The sequence below is a fragment of the Typopeltis vanoorti genome, chromosome 24 (genome assembly GCF_054136105.1).
Source record: "Typopeltis vanoorti isolate ZY-2024b chromosome 24, IOZ_Tvanoo_1.0, whole genome shotgun sequence".
NCBI classification, from domain to species: Eukaryota; Metazoa; Arthropoda; class Arachnida; order Uropygi; family Thelyphonidae; genus Typopeltis; species Typopeltis vanoorti.
The window spans coordinates 39,823,610-39,843,977 of NC_143572.1; the positions used below are offsets into that span (position 1 = coordinate 39,823,610).

Here is a 20,368-nt window from a genome sequence, read left to right on the forward strand (position 1 = left end):
GTAGATTTATAGTAACTGAATAACATTAGAATGTTTGTTATATTATCTTATGAATAGCTTGCAGAAAAGAATTTTAGCTTAACACCACATCGTTTGCTATCTATCCCAATTATCAGTCACTGTGTCTTACATGCTTTATAACCTTTGATTTGAATTTTAAAGTGTGTTGATCTTTTAACTCGAGTTTCCTTATTTAGTATTGAGATAAATTGAATGCCTGAATTTCTTTAGTGTATTTTGCTTTGATATTCCAAGAAATATGATTTATTTGCCTATACCTGAGTCATGCCTGAGTACGATTCCGAATTACCACTTATAAAAATAGAACCTCTTTTGGCGGAAAGGAATTAGAAAGTGTATATAATCATAGATTTAGGTCACGACTGCAGTCTGAATCTATACAGCCATATTAAAGTAAAATATATTGTAAGAATGCCTCAGAATCTAGTATTGTCTCCCTGAGTAAGGATCTTTTCTGCTATAGGATACTGACTGGCACAGCATAATATAAATTTGCCAGTATCCAAAGAAGTAAAATAGCAATTGAAAGATAGAAAGGGAAGATATATAAATTAGAAAAAACAATTTTGCAGATCTTACTGAGAACCACTACATGGACGGGATAATGGTGCTGAAGCATCGCTGGAATAAATGTATTAGTCTTAAGGGAAATTATGTTGCAAAAATAAAAATAATTTTGAAATTATAAATTCGTTTTTTCATTGTTAGGCCAAGAACCTTTCAGACCACCCTCATACATGGGCAGCCAGCAGTAATGATAGCATGATGGCCATTTTGAATAAGTTATCAGATTATGAAAGGCAAAAGCAGAAAACAAGTTATGAGCTTGTCATGAGGCTTTGGGAGTAGAGGAGAATATTAAGTATAATTTCTGGGAAATTCCCATGCTACTCCTCTAAAACACTATTAATATAATTAACGGCTATATTTTAGCCTGTTTTTGTTTAGGAGTGTCCCTTATATTTAATACATTGGCTAACATAACTCAAAAGGGGTATATATATATATATAATTTAGGACATTACGGGCGAGTGTAGAAGGCAATTATGGCAGAATAAAAAATGTTGAAAAATTATGTACATACCTTGATTTTGGTTTAAAGATGCCTTCTAAATCCAAGCTCTTGTGGAGGGGGGGGGGGGAAGAGAGGGAAAGAACATGGGGATGTACTTGGGACACGGAAAATAAGTTTGGGAACCCGGGTTACAATTAATTACAATAACAATTAGTTTCGGATATTCTAAGCATCGTTTCGTTTTCTTGTTTGTCAATGATTATGGCTTCATTCCCCAAACACATTCCCCAAATTGACAAAGCCATAATCATTGACAAACAAGAAAACGAAACAATGCTTAGAATATCCGAAACTATTGCCATAAAATGTGATGGTAATTCTATCAACGTCCACCGCCCCTAACTAATTTCCGAATGTTGGACGTTCCAAAACTTACAAATTAAGCCACACCTCTGGCCATTTAGCGACAACAAATGCCCAAATTTGGCAGATACATCTTGCAGCCTTGACATAGCCCTACAGTCATTCCCACAAAGTTCCGACGATGGTCAGACGATGACCGAAACGGTCCAAACCCCGTAAACCCTTGCCCCAGTTTCCACATAAGGATACTCTTCCCCTTCCTCCCCCCCCCCCCCCCCTCTCCCCACAACAAAATAATATATATATATATATATTTATATATATATTATTAATTGTAACCCGGGTTCCCAAACTTATTTCCCGTGTCCCAAGTACATCCCCATGTTCTTTCCCTCTCTTCCCCCCCCCCCCTTCCACAAGAGCTTGGATTTAGAAGGCATCTTTAAACCAAAATCAAGGTATGTACATAATTTTTCAACATTTTTTATTCTGCATTAATTGCCTTCTACACTCGCCCGTAATGTCCTAAATTATATATATATATATATGTGTACCCCTTTTGAGTTATGTTAGCCAATGTATTAAATATAAGGGACACTCCTAAACAAAAACAGGCTAAAATATAGCCATTAATTATATTAAGAGGAGAATATGGTATTTTTGCATATTGGTCAAAAACTGTGACAAACTTTTTTTGTGCTCTGAAGATGCTGGATATAATACTAGTGAAATATCAGCAACTAGGTCAATAAATATTATTTTCTTATCATTCTGTGTTGTTATCAATACAATGGAAATAAATAACAATATGCAATAATTCAGTTAGTATTCTTATAAGTTACAATTTGGAATACTGCAAAAGAAATTTCTTGAACACATAACTTTTCTGCTAATAGAGTTGTAAAAATCACAGATACAGGTAACTATTATTATAGCAAGTTCCTGAGGGCCACATGAATTATTTGCTATAGTGAATTTCCTTTAAGCTAGCATTGTGCTTTTGGTGGCTTGGTTGAACTTTTCATTAGTCTGTTATAGCGAGTGAATTTGTTAGAATGGTGATTACTATACTGAAAGTCAACTGTAAATCACAATAACATTCTTATAATACCTTGAATAACTCTAAATGGACTTAAGTCTGTTGGTGCTCTGGCATTCACACGAAAAATTTTTTGGGCATTCCAAATCATTCTCTGCAAGTTGCATGGCAGGACTACCTGAAATGCAAAAAAAAAAAATACTGTCTTATTACACAATAATCATCTTCACATATATTTACATATTGACACAAATTTTCACACACATTTAAATAAAATAAAATAGTGTCTTGTGAAAGCTGCCTGAACCTCAGAAAATAAATTACAGAAATGGAAATGCGGCATCTAATTAATGACAAATTTAAACAAGTCCAATCAACATAAATGAAAGTTATATTAACATATATATGAGAACAAAGCTAGCTAACTAGAAGGAAGCATCCAAACCTGAAAAGAAAGCAGAGAAAGAACCAATCAGGGCTATTTTCTAATACAGTAGTCTATTTAACTTCCAATGGGCATTAGAAAAGAAATTATCTATCCCGTAATGAACGAATACAGAGCTCATAATTTGGGTTTTACCCAACTAAACTGTATTGATTTAAACATACATACATACTACTACAACTGACTCTCACTATATCAAATGCCACAGTGGACCATTGTTATAATGAATATCTTTTAGCATAACATTGTACTGAGCACATTAGCCATCACTTTTCAGTAGTTTGTTATAGTGGTGTTTGCTATAGTGAGATTGCACATGATGGTGCAATTAAATTAAATATGCCAAGATGTAGTCTTGTTTAATCCTTTATCCAAATATAAGCAAACAAAGTTCTCATTCAAAGGTTCTTCACAACTAGCCTGCTTGTATATAGAGGCTAATGACTTTGCATTAATGCAGAAGTCATATATATCACATATCCAAATAGTGAAAATAATGCAAAGTACACTCAAAAGGATGTGTTCTTTGCATTATGGGATACTAAGACTATGTGAAGTCATCAGACTCTATATACAAGGTAGCCAAGTTGTGGAGAAACTTCATATGCAAACTTTATTTGCTTATACTTGGATAAAGGATTAAACAAGACTATAATTTCTTGGCATTGTTAGTTTAATTGAAAGAACTTTCTACAACATGATGGCATAACATAACCAAATATCATGTCAATAGTCACTGCATGGTAAATCAAAGACTTCTCCCACAAACTTTATTGTCAAAGAATTAGGTGAGCAGTTAACTCAGCTACTGGTGAAAACTCCAACTCAACAGAATCGAAGACAAATAAAATTAACATAAACAGCAAACAATGGAGGAAAAAAAGAAGAGTCTCAAGAGGAATTGTAAATTCAGAAAACAGGGGAAAGGAAGGGAAGAGTGACTAAGACAATCAATGCTATACATAACGACACACTTATTGAACAGTAGACAATTCAAGTTGAGATGCAGGCAAATTTCAAAAGGTAAAACTGAAAACCAATTTGTATATATGGTGCCACTGAAGGTATTATCAGTAATAATGTAGAGAGAGAGATAGCAACTGCCATAAATTAAAAAGGAAAACCTACCTGCATTTTGTCCAAGACCTAAGCAGCAGAGTAGGGAATGGCCCTCATTTATTTAATGGAATAAATACAGCAGAGAGAAATAATTAAACAACAGGTATTTAATCATTCCAATATTCTGTCTCTGTCACAGACATTTTCAGAAATATATTAAAATTGTAACTCACACAACAGTAAGCGGAAGAAATTACACTATTTTCAGTCATGTCCTATGGGAGTACTGTTGGCTAGCCTTAGCTGCCAGGCAGGTGGCCTAAGAATTAAAGTTCTCTAAATAATCCACATATTTAAATTTCTAAAAATGAAATAAATACAGCAGAGAGAAATAATCAAACAGGTTTAAATATTTCATCTGTCAGAGAGAGACATTTTCAGAAATAATACAATATTAACTTCTACGAGTACTTTTTTTTTTAACCCTTATCTATTAAAAATGAGATCTAAATGTGACAGTTTTTGTGAAACCAAGAGAAGAAAAAAAAAGTTTAAAAATTGACAGATATTTTCAGAGAAATTAATGAATTCAGATGTTGGAGTTATGCAGAGCTTGAAACAATTTAATACTGCAGATTGCACTGTCACAGTTAAGAAGTACTGAAAGAACTAAAACAGAACTTAGCCAATGCATGCTGGAAAAAGTTACGGCCAGAAGCTGTAAAAAATTCCACGAAAATCCCTTCTGCTTACAAAATGACTGTTCACATGGCACACTGAATTGAAGGGGACGAACTGTCTAAAATGATACCTGGGGAGGTAGAACTCAGCCTAATTATGAGTTAACACAAAAGGATCTTGAGGAGTTTATACAAAGTTCAACTAACACAGAAGAAAAAAGAAGAGGAAATGAATGTGAACCAATGGACACTAGTTTTTTGTGGACCTATTTAAAAACTTTAAAAATTTAAAGCACACAAAATCCAGGAATGAGATTATTCAATGGAAAAGTATAGAAAAATTGCTTGAGAACGGGAACAGGTATTTGTGCCATACCATGCTGTACAATGGGGAAAAAAAACTTTATTTTGTTGGTAATGCTGATTCTGGTAACAGTAACTATGAGTACAGAAAGATGTTGAAATGCATGTACACGAATGCAAGAAGTATCGGAAATAAGGGTGAGAAGTTTTTGGCATTGGCAAGCTCGACTTGGCTAAAAATAACAGGCATCAGTGAGAACGGTTGACTGAAAATGAAATAGTTACGGGGATAGAATTTAAAGGGTATTGTACTTTCAGGAAGAAGGAACAGGACAGGAGGTGGGGTATTGCTGATGATAGCTGCAGAATTACAACCAACAAAATTAGAAGTTAAAGAGGATGTTAAGTCTGAGGAAGTTCATTTGAGGCTGTCTGGTGAGAGGCAAATAGGACAAAATGCATCATTGGGTGCTATAGACTAAGAGGTCCACAGGAAGATGTAGATGCCATGTTTAGCACAGTGAGTGTAGGCCAAACAATTATTATAAGAAACTAACTATAGGGACATCAATTAGAGGGAGCAAAAGGGGGCACTGCAAGATGGAAGTGGGATTTATACAGTTGATAAGGGTAAATTACATGTTATAGAGGAGACAGGGAATTTGAGGGTGTTGGATCTGATAATAACATCAGAAGATGCATCCATAACCAAGGTAGACACTCTGCCTCCAATTCAGGAGAGTGACCATACAGTCTTGTTCTGGGAAGTTGCCAAACATGGGGAGTTCTCTGTCAAGAAGGGATTTATGCTCAACTATAAGGCTGGTAATTATGAGAGACTCAAACGTCATCTTGGAACAGTGTCATGGCTTGAGAAGCTACAAGGAAAGAATGTCACACAGAGTGCTTCAGGATAGCAGTATCAGACTGCATATCCAAGGTCAAGAGGATAAACCAAGTTGGAATTAAGTAGATGAGTAGGGATATAAAGCAAGAGCTGCAAAAAAAAAAAAAAAAGAAAACAGTGATCAGCATATTCATGAGCAGTACAAAGTGAAAGAAGGGTGACTAATATGGTAAGGAAGGCCAAATCAGACTATGAGAGAAAGAATTAGTCAAACAAGTCAAAGTACACCCAAAAGAGTTTTTTCATTATGTAGCAAGTAAGAAGAAAATTGACTATGGTAAAATGACTTTAAACAATGTTCATGGTAGGAAGATGACTGAACCAAAAGAAATAGTTGAGTTGCTGAATGATCATTTTGCAAAGGTGTATCATCCGGGTGGTGATTTTACAGTTGCTGATGTTACAGAGATGCATATCAACATTGAGAGAGATGAACAGGTGTTCAGCATATTAAAAAATATGAATGTGAACGCAGCAGTGGGACCGAATGGCACAGCAGCCCATGTACTACATGAATGTACAAGAGAATTGGCATTGCCTCTGATAAAGTTGTTCAATCTAAAATCATAGCTCTTGGAGCCACCATTGCATAAAGGTGGCTCCATGCCACAGGTAGCAATTAATATATTGTTGTTATATTTGTTAAAGTACTGGGAAAGTTGTTGAAAGATAAAATACAGGGTGGGTGGATAGGGACATGCTAGTCTACAGTGGGCAGCATGGCTTTGTAAAGAGTAGGTTCTGTCTTAATAACTTATTCACATTTTATAATAAATGTGACAGCAGAATTGGATAAAGGTAATGGTAACACATGATACTGCTCAACTTTGTCAAGGCATTTGATATAACAAAACATGGAAAACTATTACAAAAACTAGAGAGGATGGGAATGGATATGAGGCTAGTAACATGGATGGGAGGAGGGCTGACAGACACCAGAGAGTAGTATGAGGTTTGACAATTCCCAGAACGCACCTATAAAAAAAACCTACGTTTGGAACTATACATTAGTGGCTACCGTCGCTTTCGAAGTAGGTCCTCTTGTGCATTCATACACTGGATTAGATGGTGTTTTTTCCATTTTTGGAAACAGGCCTGGAACTCTTTTTCCAGAATACTCTTGAGAAACAGTCAGAAATCACAGGGAGCTAAGTCAGACGACCTGATGGAGAATCCAAGCATTGTTCTTCTACAGATTGGGTCTCTTCTTCCTCATTCGTTCTCTCAGCTTGGCCAAAACCTCAGGGTAATAATGTTGGTTTGGTTAACTGTCTGACCCTCTGATACTCATTCAGCCATTACCATGCCACTGATATTTATTAAAAAAAAAAAAAAAAAAAAAAACAGCACTACCTTCATATTCGACTTGCTCATTCTTGCTTTTTTCCCATTCTCGGTGATGTGGGAGTTTTCTAGTGCATCGATTGCACTGGAAAATCCACGTCTCATCACATGTGATGATTTTCTCCTGCAAATCCAGCTCTGCTGTCAGCCATTCAATGATGTTAGTGCAAATTTGTTTCCAGACATCTTTCTGCTCCAGACAGAAGTTTTTGGGAACCATTTTGGAGCAGACTTTGTTCATGTTCAATTGCTCATGCAAAATTTGTTGTACAGTTTCCTCATCAATGTGCATCATGTCTGCTATCATCTGAAGCTTAATTGGTGATCATTGCAGACAATTTCATTAATTTTCACAACATGAACTGCTGCCGTGACAAGGCAACCCAGTCGTTCATCATCTTCAATGTTTTCTCGACCTTCAGCAAAGAGTTTGTGCCATTCAAACATTGTGCACATAACCTCCTGCAACAGTTTTAAACATTCGGTTGACAATTTCTTCAATTTCACAAGGAATTTGAGATTAATGCAATGCTCAATTTTAACGTTAGACATTATTCTGGTGTTACTTTCATAACTGCCTACAGACTAACTAAGAGCAACAACAAACAATGCTTATCTCGACTGCTTCTAGAACCTTTAAGGTCATTCATGCCACAAGTGTATCCCACTGCTATGAGTACATGATTCACAGTGCACCATGTCTTGTTATTTAATAGTCACACCTCATATTGATAGAATCAGTCCAATGTATTGTTCACAAACAATTTAATTAAATCAAAAAGGAACATTTACAGTTCGATTCACATTAACATATACAGTTTATTACAATTCTTCATTTTCATCTTCATCTTCCTATTCCTTCTCTCCTCTTTACCTTGTAGAGTTGAGGATTTGCTATTCATTTAACCACGACCATATCTCTAGGATAATATGGTTAGCCCCATGCCTCCTGGTGTCCGTAGATGTGTGTGTGTTCACAGGCTGGTTTGTCAGTTCTGAGGGTCGAAAAACCCGAGTTCTGGGTGAAAAAAAAAAAAAACTCTACCTCCATATGAGACAGGCTAACTCACCTTTAGTCGAAAGAGACCAAATAAAGGTTCCTCAAGTGATGGGAATTGAGTCCAGAATTGTTATTTTCAATTCTTCTTAATTCAAACTTGGTTCTAATTTACTTCCTTAAAACTAAATCACAATAGAATATCTTGCCAGTCATATATACACAAACTGACAATAAAGCATACCTTGAGTAAGCTTATTTCAATATCAATCTATATTATCTTATTGTAACCATAAACAGACACTCTATTGATGTATATTCTTTTTCTTAATTATCACATACATAAGTACTTACAATTCTCATTTAGCACTGCCTCTTACATGAATTTCTGATCACATGAGGATGCTCCCTTCTGTCCTTTTCTTCTGCTGGCTTGTTCTTGATTTCCCACCAAATTTCTTTTTCTTTGTCAGGGTCATCGATTATTCTATGCCCTTTAAGACCCTTGCAACGCTCCTCTTTCAATTACTGACAACAGACATCACGTGTTGGCAGACCCAAGTAAGAGAAGGCGAAAATCCTAAGACAAAGTTCTTCTCGATGTCTCGCCTTATAAAGACCCAGACTTCTGCTGTGCGCATGCATGCCTCTCAAATTTCCATATGTGGTCATGTATGACAAATCGACCATGATGATCTCATACTTCACGCATCTTTTGAAACTGCCATATATAGACATGGGTCGACAGCGTTACATAATGACATCATGTGCCACATTATTTTAACAAAGGCTCATGGTTAAGTTATTAGGAATAAAAGATTATTACAGACAAAATTAACATTTCTCTAAGTGCAATCTCCGTAAAAAAATATAAAAGCGGACATGATAAGTTACATATTTTACAGAGCCATCTGTGGAAATTTTGTAACAGTGTGGTTGGTAGGGTGTGCAGACCAGATTTCTTGCACGGAGAGTGGTGAGTGGAATGGATTGCCAGAATTGGTTGTGAGTTCCCTGATAGTGAAGGGATTCAAGTATGATTCAATTTGTGTGTATGGTGGTTGATTTGGGTCTCCCACCATAAGTCTCCAGACTTCATGGATAATATTATATAATAATAATATAATATTATCTTATAATAATACTGGGGGGGGGCTCCGCCGCCCAACCCCCAGAGTTCTGGGCTGGTAAGACAAAAAAAAAAAAAACGTTTCAAATTTCAGCTTATCTTTATATATATATATATAGAGAGAGAGAGAGAGAGAGTAGATAATATAATAATAATATTATGTTAACTAATAAGATATGTGTGTTGTTACAAGAAGGAAAATATCCCTTTAAATAAAAGGGTGGAAGAAAATGTGCCGCTTCTACTGAACACTGACAGTTGGGTGTACATTTATTTTTGGGGGAAAAAAAAAGTTTATTCTGAGAGGAGAATAACCAGAATGGAGGAGGGCATCAACTATTCAGATTTTCACTATTTGCAGTAAGTCTTGGAAAGCATCTCACGCAAATATCGAGAGCACACTGTATTTATTTAGATTAGTCTGGTCAAGAATTCTAAATGCCATGTTCCAGCATAAAGATCTGCAAAAAGTTTGAAATAGTGCCATGTCATAAGAAACAAGAAAAGAGTGTCAAGACGCAAATTGTCACTGTACATGAGAAACTGTCAAGGAAGTGGTATTAGAATGCAGACCCAGGTTCAAAAGGATAAAGCATGTGGGAAATAAATCGATGAACAACATCATTAAGCAGGAGTTGCAAAAATTGTGGAGAGAATATAAAGATGAACTGCAGACCCACTGGCAACACAAAGCACAGGAAAGATAGGGACACCAGTAGGGCAAAGAATACAAAATCAGATGAGAAAAATTTAGTTATGCAAGTTAAAGGAAATCCCCAAAAGTTTCTTTTGCTACATGGCAACTAGAAAGAAAGAATAATCATGGAATAATAACTATAATGAATGCTTATTATAGAGAAGTTTAAAAAAGCAGAATAAATAGCTAAGGAGTGATCATTTGCAAGGATGTGTCATCAGATTGAGATACCTGAGCTGATGCGAAAAAGGGATTGCTGTGAGAATAGAGATAGACGAAATGGATGTGCTTATGTTTTTGTTGGAAGTTTTTCCACTTGGTTATACTATAAATTAAAGATACCATGAAATTATATACTTGGTTCAATCCTTTATCCAAGTGTAAGCAAACAAAGTTTGCACCTGAAATATAATCAGGACAGGGCAACTCGTATATAGACGCTAATGACTTCACATCACTTTCCTTAGTATCCCATAATGCAAAGCACATATCCTCACGGGTATGTATAATGCTATGCATTATGGGAAGGGTCACTACCCAGACCGGTTATACGAGTATACAAGTTGCTAAAAGGTGTCACACTTTATTATTAAAATACTATGTAGAAGTATATGAAAATATGACTTCTGCATTACTTCAACCTTAGTATCACCTCAATAAAGGTCGAAACCGGTCTGGGTAGTGGCCCTTCTCATAATGCATAGCATTATACATACCCATAAGGATATGTGCTTTGCATTTTGGGACACTAAGGCAAGTGATGTGAAGTCATTAGCTTGCTTCTATATATGAGCTGTCCTGATTATATTTCAGGAGCAAACTTTGTTTGCTTAGACTTGGATAAAGGATTAAACCAAGTATATAATTTCTTGGTATCTTTAATTTATGGATGTGCATATGATGTCATGAAATATCAACATGCATACAACTGTGGGTCTAAATGAAATCCAAACAAATGGCATGATAATATGCAAAGAATTGGCACTGCCTCTGACCAATCTGTCAGCTATGGCAAAGGCCAAAGAAAGTAAAACAAAGAAAACAAAAGGGGGTTCTGTTACATAAAGGTGGCTAAAAGACACATATAGCAACTGTGAATCGATCAGAATCACAGAGGTGTAGTTAAGGTATTTGAAGTTGGTGGAAGGCAAAATTCAGGAATGGGTGGATAGAAATATAATCTCTGGAATATAATTTCTGAAGGTAATCTTCATTATATTGTAATATAATCTGATCATCTGTATACAGCATTATACTCATATCAGTTCTGATTTAACTGAATATCTTGTTTTGTTTTCATATTTTTATAATTTAATCTAATATACACACTGAACAAAGATGAAGAGTTGCACACCTTGATTAATTTCAATCTCTTTTTTTAATTTATTACTTAACTAGAACTTTTTTTGAGTGTCTTTGTAATGGATATTCTTGTGTTTTCATCATATTCCATAATTTTTGCACCTGAAATATTTTATTTTATTTAATTATTAAATCTCTTATTTTCTCAAAGCTTTCTCGTAATCTATAAAGGCTAAATGCAACTCCAAAGGAAATTCATTTTTTTTTCATCCAATAATTTGTTTTAAGACAAATGTTATGTAGGATCTTCCACATCTGGATGCACTTTGTTCTTCTGAGAGTAGACTGTTTGCAATATTTCTCAGTCTTTTATTCAAAAGTTTGCTATATATATTATTTTCTAACCAGTATTTAATTAGATTAAAACCTTTTGTTCAGTACTAAGGAAATTGAAATGCCAAAGAAATGTATTTTTCATAAGTGAACTCTTGTTCGGTGCGTAAAACTTTTATGTACACACATCTATATTTCACCGAGATCTATAGTCAATTATAAGTCTTGTTTCACTACCATTCCAGTTATGTTTATATATACTGTCCGAACACAGATTCGAGACCCATCGCCACTTCTGCGCATGGCAGAAGACGGTGAATCCATTCCAATAATAGGGTAATCAATGCATTACGTGGGATGAGTGTTTATTATTACACATTGGAAAATTAGCTTTTCTTTTATGAAAATTATAGTTTTTAGAGTGGTAACTATTTTGCTTGTATAACAGTTGGAAAACTTTATGTATAAAGCACATGATTTTGCATGTTGATAATGAATTCATACATCACCTTATTCCTTTCTCCCCTTCAACATGAATTGACTCTTCTTGGCACTGTGCCAGCCAGGGTTCTCACAACTGTGATCGTACTGTATATTTGCATTTACATTGCATATAATTTTTGCATTTTTAATTAATGAAAATGCAAAAATAATTCTTCTCGACCATTATTATTATTTATGTAAATAAATAATTTATCTATAACATTTGGGACTGCATTATTTCCAGCTTGAGCATAGACATCTCCTGCTATCAACATACAACTGTTTTTATTGCCTTTAACCATTTTAGTAGTAATTCCTTATAAAACTGTTCAGAATCCTTTTTGCATCTTCAACAGACTCTCTATAATATTTAACTAACTTCTGTTTGCTTTTAACTGTATAACTCAATAATTTACAAAAGGCTATTCTGAATTTCATTTTTTTAAAATTTATTATCAATTCAAATGGTCCATTCAAAGCTCTGAGATATTGGTTTACTCCGTACATTTCTAGGATAATAGGATCTACTAAGATAGCCTAGTCACCTTCAATGCTGTCAAAATGCAGTCCTGCCATTTCTCTTGCAAAACGGATCTCAGCTCACTTTTTCTCATCCTCAGTAATACACACATCACCAAACACTATGAACTCTCTCTCCATAGACTGACATTTACCCCCAATCTCTCTTGGTACAAACACTTCACATCAATGGCTTCCTCAGCTTCTAAAAACTGGGCATTCTTTTTTGCTCAAGAAGCTATTTACACCAACCCAGCTACTAACCCTCTAAAAGCCTCCACTTGCTGTTAGGCCAATTTTAACAGGCCTAACAGAAGTGGAGTCATTCATTCCATCTACCTCTGTCCTCTGGAACAGCTTTTGTCATGATGCATTTCCCAACAATTCCAACCTACAGTTCTTTATCAATAGGCTTCTTTTTCAATCCTCATACATGGCACTGATGTGCTATAGGTTCTTGTATTTTTGTGTGTGGATAAATATAATATATATATATCAGTGGGATGAGTGTCCAATGTGTCCAAGTGTGAGCAAACAAAGTTTGCACCTGAAAGTTATCCTGAAGATACTTTCAGGTGCAAACTTTGTTTGCTCACACTTGGATAAAGGATTGAACTAAATTTATTATATTCTAACCAAGTGAAAAGTAAACTTTCAACATCTTTCTCTAAATCCAGAGTAATTTATTAAAAAGGTGGCACACCATTTGGCAACTCCTATAGGTAGAGATGACTTTACTAATGCTTCTGGCTGGTATCTCCACTTGGGCCTGGCTCCCACTGAAGAGACCTCAATAAAGGTCGAAACTAGTATGGGTAGTGGCCCTTCCCTTAATGCATAACATTAGACATATCCGCAAGGAGATGTGCTTTGCATTATGGGAGATACTGAGATAGGAGTGTTGGTAGCTTGCTCCACCTTTGCAAGGAGTCATCCTGGTGTTGCACTACCTTACCCCAGTCCTTAAGATACTTTCAGGCGCAAACTTTGTGAGCAAACAAAGTTTGCGCCTAGTGGATAAAGGATTAAACTAAATTTATTATATTCTAACCAAGTGAAAAATAAACTTTCATCATCAATAGCCGGTCTTGGGTGTTGACAATAGGGTTTTTTCTCCATTTATCCTGGGTTTTTCATCCTGCAAAGAAGGCAAACCGGCCTAGAGAACTCAGCACTACGGACATAGGATATACTGGGGAATAGGGCTGACCACCTTATTCTCTGAACAGTTTGAGGTCCGATGATTAATAAACCCTCGAAACCACAAGGTAAAAGAGAGAGAAGGAAGATGAGATGAGATATATATATAAAAACAATATCACCATCATTTATATCAACCTTTGTTTCTATTATCACTGCTGTTACTTTTTTTTTTAGTTGTTTTACTAATTCCAATTAATTTGTTATTATACTTCTTACATTCCACATAGCTACCTTAGAATGTCTGAAATTCCTAATCTTTTAATTTTATCCTTTCCTAATCATAAGTCATTATTTTTGTCGAATGAATTCATTACTTGAAGCATTGTAAGTTATAGATTTTTTACATTTTTTACTTAGTAAGATAACTAGCCTTACACAAAAAACCTACCTTTTGACCTGCCCATGGAGGCCCTACCAGTAGCTAAGCTACTAATGGCATAATGCATGAAGTTATTGGTGTATGCAAGTCTCTTTATCCTTTCTAGTGGAAATATCAAGGAGACACAAATCTATTACATAAATTGGGACAACTGGGGATGTATATGAAACTGGTGACATAGATGAGGCTGACAGATAAATATCAAAGTAGTATATAGAAGGAGGATCCAGGAGAATGCAAATTTAGCAGTATGCTACAGGACTCTGTACTTTGTGGATGATACAAAACAGCTGAAGGCAATAGAAAGTCAGTGCAGAAATCCCATAGAATGATTTACATGGAACTGACAGTATGTGCAAAGTACAATGGATACCAGTTTAATAGTGTTGAGTCATGCATTTTTTAAAATGAAAAGATCACAAGCTGTGTATTACGCTGATGGCAATGAACTGCAGGTAGTTGAGGGTGAGAATTTAAGGAATGAGAGATAGGAACTTGAAGTTTAGAAGGCATACTACAAAAACGTGTGCATAAACACAGCTCAAAAGTTCACTTTGTGTATTTTGTGTATTTCATGTATAGTTCCCTATGAAAGCTGCTCACCTTTGATTCAAGGTATGTGTGGATTACAAAATTTGGCTGATAAGAGAAAAACGATGACTTATGATAAAAACATAAGCTATTGAAGGAATTTTATAGGCTTCATTCTGAAGAAATTTTTCAGTACATGATGAGAAGGGAAGGGGAGAAATGGGGGGGGGGGCATACCCCTAGAAGTTTGAGTACTAGTGTGGTTAGTTTAGCAACAGCATGTGGGCTAAATTTTTTTTGCTTGGAGAGTGAAGAAGAAATGGAATGAGTTGATGGGGGTTGGTTATGAGTGCTCTGTCAATGAACTGAAGGAGAAATTATGATAAGTATTATGGGAATAACAGTGTAATCTCCAGTGATGAGTTTTCAGACTCCATGGACATTCTCACATAATATTAAATTCACACAAAGAGAAAAGACAAGATATATTTGAAATAGGAAGTGACTATTTAGTTTTAAGATAAAAATAATCACAAGAAAAATGAGGATCATGTTACAAACAGCATGTGCAAAAGATTTAAAAAAGAATCAAAGGTGAGCAGCTTTCATAGGGAACTATACATGAAATACACAAAATTATTGGAGAAAAAGCAAAATAGTTTAAACATCTTTACACATCCACCAGAAACATTTCTTGCAAGTAAAATGGCATGTGTGCACAGAGATCACAGAAGAAATTATCACCCAAGTACATAAGGAAGAGTTATTTAAAAAAAAAAAATGTATAAAAAAACTATACGAAAGAGTTCTATGAAAATAGAAGGTCATTTCAAAAGTTCCACATCCCATGCTTGGCTGATGGGATTACAGTCATAGTTTTCACTTCAAGTCAGTTATGCCAGACTGACTAAAAATTCTGTGTGCTAATTTTGTTTCTGTTGTTCTTGTATATGTAAAGTCACTGTATTAAAAGAGCTAAAATAGTTTTAATGTAAAAGAGTCAGTTCCACATTTTATTTTAATTTAATGTATCTTACTTTTCTAATGAATCAACATATTATTTAGTGATGATGAAATAATGCCATGCAAAAGTAAGTGGTTCCAACATTTTGACTAAGCACAAATGTGCAGTAAACTCTTTTAAAGAATGCCTATATAAAGACTGCCTTTGTCTAACAGAAGGTGCCAGACCATCACACTACAGGAAAAATAAATAAATGTATAAAACAAAGTTTACACAAACAAGCTACACATTAAATATGATTTAATGTGTAGCAACCTACACATTAAATATGATTTAATGTGTAGGTTGCTAATTTGTGAATACCATCTAGGTGAACAATAACACTGAGTCAGGACTACGTTATTAGGCTATAAATAAAAAATACAATATTATTTCATGAGCCCACCCCCAAGATCCTATACATGATGGCATGTTCAAATTTAAATCCAACAAATTTGAGAGAAAATTTGTCAGCATACACAACACTCCCATGTATGCTAACAAAGCTGATCATATGGCTTCAATCATTATTTCATTGTATGTACTTTATGGGTATACAGGATATTATTCCAAAGAATGTGCACAACTGTTCATAGCATCTGACTCAATGTTCCATATTCTCCAGCCCATCCATGCTCACTTAGCAGACATCCACATAAGATACTGAATGAACAAAGGTGGGATAGAAATTTAGCAACTTATTTCTCAAGTTTCTAAATTTAGAATTCAATTGTATTCTATATTGGTTGAAATAAACATATTTAGGAGTTTAGATATATGGCCAATAATCAAAGATCATCACAATATAAATGGAATATGCTAGGTGAAAACACAAACACATCAGTCAACCATGAATTAGTCATGGAATGAATGCAATTATCTCGACCTCTATGTCCATTATTCTAAACTATGAATTTGTGCAATGCTATGTAACTTTCATCTCAGGAAGTCGATAAAGATGGAACTGCACAAAGATGTTTGTATCTGTTTGTAAAACATGCTTAGAAAATTTTATCAAGAGAAAGAAAACTCAGAAAATTAAATGTGATAGCGAAAGTAACAAAACCAATGTTATAACACATTACACAGAAACAGTGGATGTTAAAGATCCAACATTATATCAAAGCCAAATGTTTGTAGAAACTATGAAAGTTTGGAAAATTTCACCAAAGAGCTTACGAGAATACAATCCTCACCATCAAATTTGCCTTATCCATGACGGATGTGCAAGAGAGATGAAGGAAGGTTGCAAATCCAAGAGAAATGTGTTCATTACTTATCCCGTCTTTCACATCTCCAGAACTATTCAGGCAATTAAATCTCTAGGAAAGCAGCTGGATAGCATCTATTCCAGAATTCATAAAGAATAGTGGAACATTAAATGGGTTGCTAATATGTAATGACATCATAGAAAAGGGAACATTGCAAAAACACTCTTTAAGAAATCAAAAATAATAGTTATTTTAAAACCTTAGAAAAACCAACTCTTGCTACAAGGTTTAAACTCACTGCTTTAAGCATCTGCCTCAAACACTGCTGCTGCACTACACAAGTTCATCTTTCGTCTACAGCAAGATGGCCAAATAGGCTGGATTTAGGCCTAACACAATTTGCTGTGATTAGGTTTTGGACTTGAGAACCTAATATCGAAAATAGTTTTGATATATGCACAAAGACAATATTCTGCTTTTATGGATTTTTAGCAGTTTATGACACTATTTCGCAAGTGGGTCTAATCTTTAAATTTGTATAGGTTAAGGGTCAAAGCTGTATAACTGAGAGGAGATCGCCACATAGCCTTTAAAGTAATGCAGAAAACCGACCAGGGCTTCTGACCTAATGTCCAATCCTCACCTTCTGGTGGTGCACCCTGTTGGATATCTACTTGGATACTGAACGAACGAGGATGGGCTGGCAATCTGGGATTTAGCTGACCAAATTGTATTCTTATTCGTTAAACCAAAATAAAAAATGATGGTACAACATGACAAAATTTCATGCCGTGAGGCGTCGCCCGGTTAAACAAGGCCCCCGTTGTTTACGCCAGGGAACCAGCGAAAAGTCAGCTACTGGAACAAATCTAAAAACAAACCCCAAATCAACATCACCAAAGTTAAAGATCAGTACTGTCAACATAAGCAGGCTGAATGGCAAAGAAATGGAGCTAGCTGAAGAATTAGATAAGTACCAGATTGACATAATAGTGGTGACTGAAACAAAAGAAGACAAAAAACTGGTGAGATCTTTCTGAGCAATAAATACAAAATGTTATATTCAGGAAATGACAATCGAGGAAAAGAAGGAGTAGCCATAATATTCAACACAAAATACGAGGCTAATCTTCTTGAATGGCAGTCAGTCTCAAGTAGAGTAATGTGGGCAAATATGAGAATAGGGAACTGGACAATAAGACTTATTTGTGCCTATGGTACCACAGACGGTTATACTAAGGTAGAAGTGGAGGAATTTTTTGATGCTTTAGAAAAAACAACTGATACAATGAAAAAGGAAAAGTTGGTCCTTTTTGGGGATCTAAATAGCAGAGCAGGAAATGATTGTCAGACATACAAAAATATTTTGGGAAAATTTGGAGAAAAGAGCAAAGCTAATAATAATGGCAAATATCTGTTGGATTTTTGCTCAGGACATGGACTGGTTATTACTAACACCATGTTCCAACATAAAAATGTGCACAAATTCACATGGAGAGAAGAGGCAAGGAATAAGAAAAGTCTTATTGACTATGTTATTGTTGATAGTGATGTTTTCTCCCTGGTGCAGGACACCAGAGTGTACAGAGAATTTGAAATTAGAAGTGATCACTATTTAGTCTTGAGAAGGTTAAAACTGAATTTCACATTGAAAAGAATAACATGTAAAAAGTTTTAAAGCGAATAAAAGTTGAGCAGCTCTCAGATGTGAACTGTAGACTAAAATACACAAAGATTATTGAAAAAAAAATGAGAGTTTGAGAACAGGAATCAAACCTTGGAGATTCAGTGACAAGCCTTGAAGAAAGCCCTGATTGATTCAGCTAGAGAGGAATGTGGTGAGGTTGTCTGCAAGGATAGAAAAATTAGAACTCCATGGTGGACACAGGAAGTTAAAGAGGCAGTGAAGGAAAAGAAGAAAGTGTATCAGAAGTTACTGGCTTGTGCTCTTAGAGAATACAGAGACAAATGCAAGAATGCTAAACAGTGTCTGAAACTAGGTAAACAAAAGTCATGGGAGGACTTTGGCAAGAATATAGAAAATAAATATCAAGAAAGTGGCAAAATATTCTGGAGGTTGTTGATGAAGCTTAGGAATGGAGGAAAGAGTGCTGTAAAAGGAGTTAGAGATGATAAAGGTGACATGAAAACGGGAGAAAAAGATATCCTTGAGGTATGGAGTAATTACTTTGAAAAACTGCTAAATGAAACAAGCAGTGATGACAGCACAGTGGTAAAAAACATTGACCAGGCATGCAGTCAGGAATACATATCCACACTTGAAGTAGAAAAAGCCATCAAAGGCTTGAAATGTAGAAACGCAGCAGGAGTAGATGATATTTGACCAGGAAATGCTGAAGTATGGTGGTATAAGAGTCTTACAGTGGCTGCACTGCATAGTTCAGAAAGTCTGGACAGAGGGACGATTTCCGATGATTGGGGTAGAGCTCTAATAGTAACCTATATAAAAAAGGGAAATAAAACTGAATGTGAGAATTACAGAGGCATATCCCTACTGAGTGTTTGTGGCAAGATCTATGCAAGTATACTTGAGAAATGGTTGAGAAGAATTGTGGAAGAAAAGCTTGGTGAAGAACAAGCTGGATTCAGACCAAATAGAGGCTGTCAGGATCAGATCTTCACTTTATGACAAATAGTCGAAAAAGCATGGGAATATAACAAAGATCTGTATTTAAGTTTTGTCGATTTGGAAAAGGCATATGACAAGGTGCCAAGAGAGAAACTATTCAATACGCTACAGTTATATGGTGTCAGTGGGGCATTATATTAAACAATACTTAGTCTTTATTTGAGTTGTAATTCAGCAGTTAGAATTGAAGGAAGTACAGGAAGATGGTTTAATGTTAAATCTGGTGTAAGACAAGGATGTACATTATCCCCTCTGTTATTCATTATCTATATGGATCACATTATGAAGGAAAGTGGTATTAAACCTGATATCAAAATTGGAGATGTTAATGTCAGCTCTTTGCTTTATGCGGATGATGTTATACTTCTAAATAAATCCGCTACAAGTCTGCAAGATTCTCTGTCTGAATTGAATAACTGTTGTAATAGATATGGTATGAAGGTCAGCAATAAAAAGACAGACAATGAAAATAGGCAGAATCATTGAAAATGTCAACTGTGTTGTGAATGGAGAACCTGTGGAACAAGTGAAACATTTCAGCTACTTAGGCACGATTTTTAGTGAAGATGGTAAATTGAATATGGAAATAGACAACAGAATCAGCAAAGCTGGTATGGTGGGAAGTCAATTGAATAAATTTATATGGAATAAGAGAGAAATTAGTCAGAACACTAAATTAGCTGTATTCAAGACAGTGTTCAAACCAGTTTTAACTTATGGATCTGAGAGCTGGGTCAGAAGTAAAACACTTGACC

The 20,368-nt window shown here is 35.3% G+C and overlaps 1 protein-coding gene across 1 annotated transcript in view; it reads right to left on the reverse strand.

Moving 5' to 3' along the window:
• Positions 1-20,368, reverse strand: part of Polr2A (RNA polymerase II subunit RpII215) — a 224,370-nt gene that overhangs the window by 69,073 nt on the left and 134,929 nt on the right. The window contains exon 16 of the mRNA XM_090413957.1: positions 2,511-2,616. Coding sequence (XP_090270083.1) covers positions 2,511-2,616 — 106 coding nt within the window. The remainder of the gene's footprint in view (positions 1-2,510; positions 2,617-20,368) is intronic.